The sequence below is a fragment of the Bos grunniens genome, chromosome 11 (genome assembly GCF_055505025.1).
Source record: "Bos grunniens cultivar Pamir isolate PY7600 chromosome 11, Bosgru_T2T1.0, whole genome shotgun sequence".
Lineage (NCBI taxonomy): Eukaryota > Metazoa > Chordata > Mammalia > Artiodactyla > Bovidae > Bos > Bos grunniens.
Genome location: NC_141175.1, coordinates 40,275,248 through 40,287,742, shown reverse-complemented (window position 1 = coordinate 40,287,742; position 12,495 = coordinate 40,275,248). Strand labels below are relative to the sequence as shown.

Below are 12,495 nucleotides of genomic sequence, written 5' to 3'. Positions count from 1 at the left end.
AAATTGCTATATTTCTGTTCAAATAATAGCAAATATTTTTATTCAGTTTGTTGGGAAAGGATTATGTGCTTGTATTGAGAATTTCTCTCCATATAAACAAAAGTCAGTTCCCTTTTGCTTTGCTTTGTTTTTAACAGCCTTGTAGGTGTTTTATGAACAGTTTTTAAAGAATTATGTAAAGGATCATGTTTAATTCCCTTATTGAATTTCCAGGGTAGCTCAACAAATAAGCCCCTTTGTCATCACCAGTGACAAATTCCAAGGGATGAAAACTAATCAGGAAATTGATATGCCTTAAATTGAAATAAAAATAAAGCCTTCAAATATTGCCCTCCACACCTTTAAGCATAATATTTAATTTTAAGGGCCAGACAACCAAACCTCACATCACCAAAGGGATTTACTGAAGTTTATTTAATAGAAACCTAACAAGTACAAGCAGCTCCTTAGCCAGGCATTTTAGGTCTAGATTCATCGTGCTTTCTGGACCCCTTTCCAGCCTCCACCCACTCCCATCTGAACACGCCTTGCTCTGAAGCTTGCAAGATTACACAGAGCTCTGCCGTGGCCTGCCCTGCACCGCAAGCCCCAGACGCCCAGTCTGTTGTCATCTCCACCTTGCCTTCATGGCTTCCCTCATCCCTGCAGGGCTGGTCTTGACACTTGCTTGGGAACCCACCCACCACCATCCTTATGCCCCCGAGTGAGCTGGGAAGAAACGAGCCGTCATTAAAGACAACAGGATTCCAATATGAGATCATCGTCCATCAGTTAAAGGAAAATCTTTTAAATTCATTTCCTCATGTGAAAAATTAGAAAATTGGAACCTTATTGGCTCTAAGGTTGCTTCCTTTTATTCTCACCTAGTATAAGTGAATCTACTCCTCCCCTTCAACATGTCCTGGCCTGTGATCCTCAAATCTGGTTACACATCAAAATATGATGCAAGTAGTCAGTGGCAACATTTCTAAACAACGTCCACCTAAGCTTCTTTTGATCCTGGAGCCCCTTCCCCTTGGCCTAGTCCTATCCCCACCCATTAACATACCAGCACCTGGCACACTATTCATTCCCAAACACCCATAGACATACTGATGTCTGGAAGGACACTACCATCCTGCCAAAGACTGTTTGGGAAACATAATCCCAGAGAATGCTGAATGTCATATTCCTGGGTTCCTAAGAACGGCCCCATTCCTTCCCTTCTCGAAGGGTACGTCAACACCAACAAGCTCAAACATGCTGTGAACATCACCCCCCATCCTTGCTCAGTGTGTGTCCTGATGAGATCCACAGCCACTCCCCGTGGCTGGAATCACCTTGCTCATAACCAAGGCAGACAAGATGCTCCTCCAAGCTTCAGGGAATCTGAATTCATGGATTTTTTTAAAACTGTCTCAGTTTTGCAGTGCCTGGCACATTGTCTACTGGAGACTATGCATAGCCAATTTTTTGAATTACCATGTAAATCATTTGGGCCTTATCAACTGATGTTAAAATTCTTGCCACCATTTTCTCTTGAGTTATGGATGAGTTTTGCCTTTGAAATAATTCCAGTCTTAAGGGAGATATGATGAAAGGCCAAGAATTATTTGAAATTTGAGTTCCAAATGCAAAAGACAAAAAAAGTTGAGCTCATTTCTTTGAAAATGTCTTGTACTACATTCTAGATCAACACCCTTGGCAGTAGCCTTTACTAAACTTTTACAGTGTAAATTTATTGAATTCAAGCAGTACTTGGCCAGCTTTAATCAGCTGTGAGGTTTCTATTACATTTATACTGTTTGTATAGTAAGATTCATTTATCTGTCATCAGCTAATATCTCATACTTGCTGGACATTCTCCACATTGCATTGCCTAGTTTCCCTTGGTTTCTTGATTTTAATTAGAAAGATATTTATTATAAGGTTAAGGAATCAGAATTGAAGTCTAGATTGTAAAAGTAAAAGAGCAAGCATCTCCTTCCATCCATGAGACTAAAGCCTTTTGTTATATGGCTTTTCAGATCTCATTGGCATTTCTTCTATACACAGCTCTCTTCTGATGGCTTCTCCTCACACAGAACCTATGAGGTCAGTGAAAGTGAAAGTCGCTCAGTTGTGTCCGACTCTTTGCGACCTATGGACTGTACAGTCCATGGCATTCCCCAGGCCAGAATACTGCAGTGGGAAAGCCTTTTCCTTCTCCAGGGGATCTTCCCAACCCAAGGATCGAACCCAGGTCTCCCACATTGCAGGTGGATACTTTACCAGCTGAGCCACAAGGGAAGCCCAAGAATACTGGAGTGGGTAGCCTCTCCCTTCTCTAGCAGATCTTCCCAACCCAGGAATCGAACCAGGGCCTCATGCATTGTAGGCGAATTCTATACTAACTGAGCTGTAAGGCCAGGGAGGTAGCAAAAGAGTTGGAATTAAGGTATCAGTCCAGAAGTCCCATAATATGCCATGTTTTGAATCAAAAGCTCCAAATGACTTTAAGCATCTAAATACATTTATTTGAGTTAACCCTTCTGAGGTGGTGCTAGTGATAAAGAACCTACCTGCCAATGCAGGAGATGTAAGAGAAACGGATTTGATCCCTGGTTTGGGAAGATCCCCTGGAGAAGGAAATGGCAACCCACTCCAGTATTCTAGCCTGGAGAATCCCATGGATAGAGGAGCCTGGCAGGCTACAGTCCATAGGGTTGAACAGAGTCAGACATGACTGAAGCAACTTAGCATGCCTCCTGAGTATGCAGGAGGTAATCATTTGCAAAAAAATCGATTACTCCCAGCTGGTGATACACTAGACCTCACAGAAAAATAAAAACAAAAAATTCCTGGAAAAAATGTATAAAAGTTTGTTTTAAGTGCATAACCAGGATCACAAGAAAACAGACATTTCCAGGGACAAAACAAAGAAAGTTCTGGAAATTAGGTGCTTAGCTGACCCTAAAGCAGTGGTGATTTTCTAATCTCAATAACCTAGACATTTGGTTTCATAACTTTACATAAGTCCATAAAAGTTTGACAGTAGGACTGAATCTTCTGCCTACAGTTGAGACTTTGAGTAAAAGGATGGGCTATGAGTTTAATGTGTGTATGTGTGTGTCCCTAAAAATTCAGAACAACAACCTCTCAGTTTTAGAGTTCAAATATATATTACTTTGGGTTCTATAAATTACAAACTAAGAGAAAGGGATTCACAGTTTAGAAGTACTTAGGAATCTGCAAAATGAAACTTGAATCCCCTCTGGCAGGCTGATCCCTTAGCTGAGTCTTCATAAGACTCCCATAGGTAAATGCAAACTGCACATGAGTTCACAATTGAAAATTACCCAAAACTCAAGGAATATTATTACTCAGATTCCTTGGTGTTGTACTATGCATAGAAAGCACAAAAGACCAAAAACCAGTTGAGAAAGTCAGGCCCTGTCATTTGTCCTTCCTGTCCTCTTTACAAAATTAACAATGATTAAGTAGCAGATACATCAAAAGTTCTCTAAGTACCATTATTTGTCCCATAACTTAAAGGGTGTTTCTAAAAATGTCACTTCAAAAATACAACAGCCATTTATGATACAGAAAAAAAAACTCATAGAGGGAATGTATCTCAACATAATAAACATACAGCAAACATTATTTTCAGTGGTGAAAAACTGAAGCATTTCCTATAAGATCAGGAAGAAGACAAGGGTGCCCATTCTCACTACTATTATTCAACATAGTTTTGAAAGTCCTAGTCACAGCAATCAAAGAAGAAAAAGAAATAAAAGGAATCCAGATTGGAAAAGAAGAAGCAAAACTCACTGTTTGCAGATGACATGATACTATACATAGAAAACCCTAAAGATGCCACCAGAAAATTTCTCGGGCTAATCAATGAATATAGTAAAGTCACAGGATATAAAGTTTGTGCACAGAAATCCCTTGCATTCCTATACACTAACAATGAAAACTCAGAAAGAGAAATTAAGGAAACAATCCCATTCACCATTTCAACAAAAAGAATAAAATACCTAGGGATAAATCTACCTAAAGAGAAAAAGACCTGTATGCAGAAAACTGTAAGCCACTGATGAAAGAAATCAAAAGCAATACAAACAGATGGAGAGATATACCATGTTCTTGGATTGGAAGAATCAATATTGTGAAAATGACTATACTTCCCAAAGCAATCTACAGATTCAGTGCAATCCCTATCAAACTACCAATGGCATTTTTCATAGAACTAAAACAAAAAAAATCACAGTTTGTATGGAAACAGAAAAGACCCTAAACAGCCAATGCAATCTTGAGAAAGAAAAATGGAGCTGGAGAAATCAACCTTCCTGATTTCAGACTATATTACAAAGCTACAGTCGCCAAGAGAGTATGGTGTTGGCACAAAAAACAAAAATATAGACCAATGGAACAAGACAGAAAGCTCAGAGATAAACCCCTGCACCTATGGGCACCTTATCTCTGACAAAGGAGGCAAAAATATATAATGGAGAAAAGACTGCCTCTTCAGTTAGTGGTGCTGGAAAAACTGGACAGCCACCTGTAAAAGAATGAAACAAGAATACTTCCTAACACCATACACAAAAATAAATTCAAAATGAATTAAAGACTTAAATGTAACACCAGAAACTATAAATCTCTTAGAGGAAAACATAGGCAGTACACTCTTTAACATAAATCACAGCTAGATCCTCTTTGACCCTACTCCTAGAGTAATGGAAATAAAAACAAAAATAAATAAATAAATGAGACCTAATTAAACTTAAAACCTTTTGCACAGCAAATGAAGAAATAAACAAGGGTTAAAAGACAACCCTCAGAATGGGAGAAAATAATTACAAATCAAACTGACAAAGGATTAATCTCCAAAATAAATAAGCAGCTCATACAGCTCAATATCTGAAAAACAGCCCAATCAAAAAATGGGCAGAAGACCTAAGCATTTCTCCAAAGAAGACATACAGATGGACAATAAACACATGAAAAGATGCTCAACATCACTAATTATTAGAGAAATGCAAAACAAAACTACAACATGGTATCACCTCACACCAGTCAGAATGGTCATCACCCAAAAATCTCCAAACAATAAATGGTAGTGAGGATATAGAGAAAGGGAACTCTCTTGCACTGTTGGTGGGAATATAAAAACTGATACAGCTGCTATGGAGAACAGTATGGAGATTCTTTAGAAAACTAGGAATAAAAAACTACCATACGACCCAGCAATCCCACTACAGGGCATAGACCCTGAGAAAACCATAATTGAAAAAGACACATGTATTCGTTACAGCACTATTTACAGTAGCTAGGACATGGAAGCAACATAGATATTCATTGACAGATGAATGGAGAAGGAAGCTGTGGAACATATATACCATGGACTATTATTCAACTATAAAAAAGAATGGATTTGAGTCAGTTCTGGTGAGTTCTAGAGCCTGTTATACAGAATGAAGTAAGTCAGGAAGAGAAAAACAAATATCATGTATTAACACATATATATGGAATCTAAGAAAATGGTATCAGTGAATCTATTTGCAGAGAAGGAATGGATATGCAGATATAGAGAATAGACTTACGGACACAGTGGGGATGACAGAGTGGAACAAATGGAGAAAGTAGCATGGACACATATGCACCATCATCTGTAAAATAGATGACTGGTGAGAAGTTGTCATATAACACAGGGAGACCACCCTGGCACTCTGTGATGACCTAGAGGGTTGGGGGGAGGGAAGGAGGTGATATATGTATATTACAGCTGATTTGCAATGTTATATGGCAGAAACCATCACAATATTGTAAAGCTATTTGCCTCCAATTAAAAAATAAATTTAAAAATAAAAGCAAAATAAATAAATTAAAATGTCAATTCTTTATGGAATTTTAGCCCCATGAAAGTAACAGCCTAGTGAGGGAAATAGGTTCAGAACAGAACACCCAAAGCCTTCTAAAGTAACACATTTTTTAACATTAATAATACACTAAAATTTTCTAGCATTTTAAATGCTTTAAATTCCTAATTAAAGTAACGTGTGTATTTTAGTCATTCCCTCAGTCGTGTCCAACTCTTTACAACCCCATGGACTGTAGCCCACCAGGCTCCTCTGTCCGTGGGATTCTCCAGGCAAGAATACTGGAGTGGGTTGCCATTCCCTTCTCCAGGGAATATTCCCAACCCAGGGATTGAACCCAGGTCTCCTGCATTGCAGGCAGATTGTTTACTGTCTGAGCCACCAGGAAAGCCCAATTAAAATAATGCTACAGTATAAATAGCTCTATGTCTCAATTTTTAAAATATAAACACATGAAGTTTCATGATGGGTTTGAGTATGATGTAGCCCCATGCCTTTGAGTTAACAGGACGGAAGGAAGGACATTCTTAGGATGAAGTATCACAACAACAGAGGTGGATGGCTGTGACTCATTGTCTTGTTATTCCTTCTGCACTGGCTTAAAATAGAAACCCAGCTTTTGATGTCTTGCCAGGGTCCTCTTTTCTTAACAACAAAAAAAAGCTATTTGTGTGATTCCAAATAAGAAAAAAATGCCACAAATTTGTTTTTCTGCTGCTCTCAGCATTATAGCCTTTTCTTCATCCATGGCACATGCTTCTAATCTCCTGTAAAGCAAATGATGGGCCCCATGAGTTCCATTCTCCTTTCTTTGTGTTCTTCAGTGTGGTCTCTGATGAAGCCCTCGGGGGTCCCTCTGTTTCCTTTGCTCTCTGGGTGTCTTCTGTCTCTCACGTCTTCACGAGTTCTACCAAAGCTTAAGATTTTCCTCCTTCCCTGAATACCTGGCTTCTTTAACCAGGACACACATTTGTGTTAAGGATGCTATAGTAAATGCTTTAGTGAAGAAAATACACGTGCTCACAAGTGTGGTATGTAATTGCACTGCACAGGGGAAAACATAAGTGAGAAAGCAGATGAGGTGTGTGTGCGAGAGAGAGAGTCTTGTGTATTTCTTCCAGGTCACTACTGACAACTGGACGGCATCTTCACAGTCACCTGATAGCAGTTGGTACACCCAATATAATTGGCTCACACTTTTAAATGGTTAACGTTATGTGAATTTTACCATAACCAAAAAAATCTAAAATATATACAGGCGTACTTCAGAGACAGTTCTGTTCCAGACATCACAGACCAGAGTTCTCCCCAGTCCTGCCATGACATGCTTACAAATATGTCTGTTGAGGGATTTTCCTCTTAAACATTTCGTTAAGGATTTCTTCACCCTTATCCATCTTCTCTTTGTCCCTCCTAGTGAGAAAGGAGCTGACAAGCCCACCCAAAACCAAGAGGAAGCTCCAGAACCTTCTAAGAAGGGAAGTGGCCCAAATCAAGCCTAAGTTTGGTAGTGCTCAGCAGCTTCTTGTGTGCATTCTTGTAAGAAATAAAGATCCTCCAGTCATACTAGTTAGAAGCCCAGAAATTATGCAATTAACTTTCGATTACATTTAAAAGTATGACAGAAAACACTGGGTTGTGTGAGACCCCATAGCGGAGACCTGCAGATATGCAGACAAAGCAGGGAACGCAGCAAGCATTTAGGCAGAAGATGCTTCCGGTGAGAAGCAGCCAGGTGCGTGGAATGGGCAGGAAGGTGACAGGAGGCTGAAGTGCAGAAGTGAAGGGGAGGGAGGTAGAGAGGAGGGAGGGAGGGAAGTGGGGGGCCCTGTCTTACAGGTCTTGTGGGGGCCAGGGCAGTCTGCATTTTATCCTGTGAGCCTGGGCCACTCTGTGTAGCAGGGCCGCAGTGGGCTGTAGGCTGGAGAGCAAAGCAGGCTGTTGCCCAGTTGCTCCTCCAGGCCACCTGGGCTAGGGCCCTTGGGCGGGTGAGGTGGGGAGGGCTGATGTGGCTGTATACTCAGAGCACTCCATTGGGTGGCCCAGGCGCTGGTCTTGGTATGAGGGTTTGGCTCGCTCACAGGCAGCCCAGCCAGCTTCGAGGCTTGGAGTAATCATATGACTTCAACTCAGCCTGCCTGGATCGCACTTTGAGATGCTCTCTTGCCATCACTTCAGGGTGGGGTCGGGGGGGAGTGGTGTTTAGGGGGCGGCAGGCGGTGCTGGAGGCAATAGGAAGTCTTCTTCATTCCCACTGAATGCAGCCAGACACCCAACCCAGGAAGCCAGATGGAAGTGCTTAAATCCTGTCTACCTGAACATGGTGGCATTTTTTCAGAGGCTCAGGTGGCCAGTTTACAAGTATGTCAGAGTGGAATCTAGATTATAGATTAGTCTGCTTCTGATTAACACTTAATAAATCTTGCACTTTGTCTTTTGGGTTCCCCTTGGGACATTGTTGGCTGTAAAGTTCAATAAATATCCAATAAGACACTGAACATAAGCTCACATAAGATGGGTTGGTCTGAGTGGTGGGCCACTTGGCTGATATCTGCACTTCCTAGCTAATGTCATGTTCTTAAAAATACGTGGTAAAACACACTGCTGCTGACCCCTGTGAAGACCCTGGCCACTGTCAGGCCCCCCTGGCCACTGTCTGAACACCAGCCTCCTATCTCACTCATTTTATGAAGCTCTGGCTTGTAGGCTGCACCATCTGGAAATCACCATACATAGTCATTCAGTATATGTGGGGCGGAGGGGAGGGGAGGGTGGGCAGTGTTAAGTGAAACCTTCATTAAAGATGTGATAAAAGCAAGAGACAGTGACTATAAGAAAAGGAAAGGGGACTAATAATAGTATGCACCATCTATTGAGCACCCACCCTGTTTCAGAGCAAACATTATTGCTCACCGTGACTCAGTTCCTGCAAGGTTAGTGTTATTGCTCCCATTTCACAGAAGTGGACAGTGGAGCTCAAAGAGGTTCGAAGACTTGTCTGATCTTCACAGTCAGAAAGAGGCAGGTCTGGGGTTCACAAGTGACAACTACTCTGTACTTCCATGCAGCAAGGGACGAGGCTGATTGCATTTTGAAGACAAAAGCCCAGCTGCTCTGCAGCAAACCTCTGTTCACCTCGAGTACTCAGCAAGCACATAGCTCACAGCACGCTGGTCGACATCTGTCTGTGTTCCCAAGTCACCTGCTCTCCTCTCACTCCCTTCCCTAAGACTGCCCTGAGAGAAGAGATGTATGCCAGATTGCTGTCCCTGGCTCCTCACTCCTCCTTCCATTTCCTATTTGAAAATCACCACTGCCTCTGGGACAATGGGAAGTCTGCATTGGGCAGTAATGACCCTCCTCAGCAGAGAAGGCAATGGCACCCCACTCCAGTACTCTTGCCTGGAAAATCCCATGGACAGAGGGGCCTGGTAGGCTGCAGTCCATGGGGTCGCGAAGAGTCGGAGACAACTGAGCGACTTCACTTTCACTTTTCACTTGCATGCATTGGAGAAGGAAATGGCAACCCACTCCAGTGTTCTTGCCTGGAGAATCCCAGGGACGTGGGAGCCTGGTGGGCCGCCATCTATGGGGTGGCACAGAGTCGGACACGACTGAAGCAACTTAGCAGCAGCAGCAGCAGACCCTCCTCAGAGATTTTTTTTAAAGGAGTTTGGAGCCAGCGTTGAGTGGGTGAGAAAAATCATGGCTTTGTACTTTACAAACACCTTCAGCAGGTTTCTCACAATGGCCAGGAAATGGAAGCAAATGCAACAATAGTTTGAAATGATCACCTCTGCCTCTTGATTAACTGAATACCATCCTTTTGGGTGACTGAGGGCTCAGTCCCCTGGCTGGTGTTAGTAGAACCTCAAGTGAGTAGCCTATCTCAGCAACAGAGATGACATTACAGATAGTGGTAGCATGGGTGACAGCAGTGGGGATCAGAACCCAAAAGAGGTCCCCAGAATAATCATCAAATGAAAGGTGGGATGTGCTTAGTCAGAGGGATGGGGAGGAAGCGCTGCCTAGTAGGCAGCCTGCTCTGTAGCCGGTAGAGCTCTCCAATCAGATTAAGAAACTGGTCCCATGGACAGCACCTGAGCACCCATCCACGAAGTGGTTCAGGCCAGCGATGATGCTAACACATGAAAAGATACATAATGACTTTTGTATTTTCCAGAATTCTCAGGAAAAGGACTGCATGTTGGGGTCCCAACATTCTGATAATAAAGTTTGGAGTGTGAGAGGAGGGAAGCTTCAAGGGATGTGGTAGTTGTTCAGTCGCTAAGTTGTGTCCCACTCTTTGCCACCCTATGGACTACAAGATGCCAGACTTCCCTGTCCTTCGCTATCTCCTGGAGTTTGCTCACATTCGTATCCATTGAGTAGGTGATGCTATCTAAACATCTCATCCTCTGCTGCCTGTTTCCTCATTTAACTTCAGTCTTTCCCATCATCAGGGTCTTTTCCAATGAGTTGCCTCTTCCCATCAGGTGGCCAAAGTATTAGAGCTTCAGCTTCAGTCTTCCCAATGAATAATCAAGGTTGATTTCCTTTAGGATTGACTGGTTTGATCTCCTTGCTGTCCAAGGGACTCTCAAGAGTCTTCTCCAGTGCCACAGTTTGAAAGCATCAATTCTTCAGTGTTCAGCCTTCTTTATGGTCCAACTCTCACATCCGTACGTGACTACCGGAAAAACCATAACTTTGACTATATGGACCTTTGTCAGCAAGTAATGTCTCTGCTTTTTAACACACTGTCTAGGTTTGTCATAGCTTTTCTTCCAAGGAGCAAACATTTTTTAATTTCGTGGCTGCGGTCACCACTGCAGTGATTTTGGAGCCCAAGAAAATAAAATCTGCCATTGTTTCCACCTTTTCACATCTATTTGCCGTGAATTGATGGAACCAGATGCCATGATCTTAGTTTTTTGAATGTTGAGTTTTAAGCCAGCTTTTTCACGAGGTAGAGTCAGAGTGAATAAATGGCCAAACTGCCTTGTAAAAATTTTTAAACAGATTTAACTTAAAGGTGGCAAGAGCTTTCCTTTTATGAATGGATGTACAAGTTGGAGATACAAATGAAGACAGGTGGCTTACTGCCACCCCTCTGTCCTCCTTGCTTGTCCTTCTCCCACGTGTTACCCATCCTCTCGTTGGTTAGAAGCGGCTCCCAATTGCTTGCCTTCCCAAAGTGACCACACATCTCTCTTTAACCCGGAGGATGCGGTGTTTGCGGAGTCCAGTCTTAGAATATTGATATGTAAATCTTTGTACCTCTTCAGTTTCAAGGCCCTGAAAGGAATCCCTGGTTAGCCCTTCTTTGCTGCCTTCTGTTGGGAATCAGTCTGCCTGCTTGTCACACCCTCCCTCCAAGAGTACCACCTGGGGCCAGCAACAGTGAATGGGATTGCCAACAGTCTGAGTGTGGCCCATACCTGACTGACCTCTGCAGCACTATCTTAACTTCTGTTGTGTACCATTCTTGTTAGATGTGCAGCGGTTCGGGTGGACTGGTGAATGAGTTGATGCAGGAATGACTAGATGAATAAATGAGTGAATACATTTGCAGGACATTACCTGGGGTAACAGATGAAACTGTTGGCTGTGGAATATTTTTTTCCATATACAAAACTATAAGAGGCCCAGTTGAGTGTGGAGCCCTCAGATGGATCATGCTGTATGTAATTACTGAGTTATTCTGCCCAGAAAGACACCTGCCTTGCTTGAACCCATTACGGTGGTAATTATGGCCATACCACCCAGGTACCTTTGGAAAGCAGGTGGCTGGAGATTTCTACTCATTTGTTCTTTTTTTTTTTTTTTTTTTCTTTTCAGATTATCAAGGAGGTCCCTCCACCCCCTGCTGAGGAAAGTGAGGTGAGTGACCAGGTGGGCTGGGTGGCAGGGTGGGACACAGAGCTGACTGGGCTGGCCCCAGGCTCAGGCCCCCACAGAGCAGAACTACATCAGGCCTAGACTCCCACTGCATATGAAGCAGCAAAGAGGGAGGTCTTTGGCTCTTTCTTAACCAAGGATAAACAGGAACTGATCTGAACTGACAGCTGGAGGCACAATGGTTTTTGGAAGGTTTTCTCCCTGGAAGAAAAAATTGAGATGTGAACATAAATGGTTTTCTCAGTACAATTATTTGGAGCCCTGAGGTACTGATTTTTCTCCAAAGCAGATACTTGCTGGATCTCTTCTCCCTGAAGAGACAATGCTTTTTGTGGGTGGATCGGAGTGAATTTGCCACATTCTCCAAACAATCAGTGATTCTAGGAACAGACTGATGCTGAAGTATTACATTTTCCTTTAATTTAAAACAATGTTACCTAAAGACTTGCCAGGCAATAAAGAAAATATACTGGAGCCCCCTCCAGTATGCTAGTATTCTGGCCTTGTATAGGATATTAGATCCTCATCATTGGAAAGGAGAAAAATGTCTTAGATTCCATCGTAAATTGCCCAATAAGCAGATCTGGTCATGTGTGGCCTAGAGGCGTTAAAGGCTAATGGTGAGAAGGAGCATCCCTGGGGAGCAGTGCCTGCCCAGAGCTTTTCCTAGTCCTCTGATTACTCCTGGGATAGCTGGCTTCCCTCAATGTGGCATTCACCAATGTAGAAGCCAGAGTACAGGTCTGCAAGCTGA

General features: G+C 42.6%; 1 protein-coding gene across 1 annotated transcript in view; it reads left to right on the top strand.

Annotated features, from left to right (window-relative positions):
• ANTXR1 (ANTXR cell adhesion molecule 1) overlaps positions 1-12,495 on the top strand; it is a 258,178-nt gene that overhangs the window by 161,418 nt on the left and 84,265 nt on the right. The window contains exon 14 of the mRNA XM_086326257.1: positions 11,682-11,723. Coding sequence (XP_086182383.1) covers positions 11,682-11,723 — 42 coding nt within the window. The remainder of the gene's footprint in view (positions 1-11,681; positions 11,724-12,495) is intronic.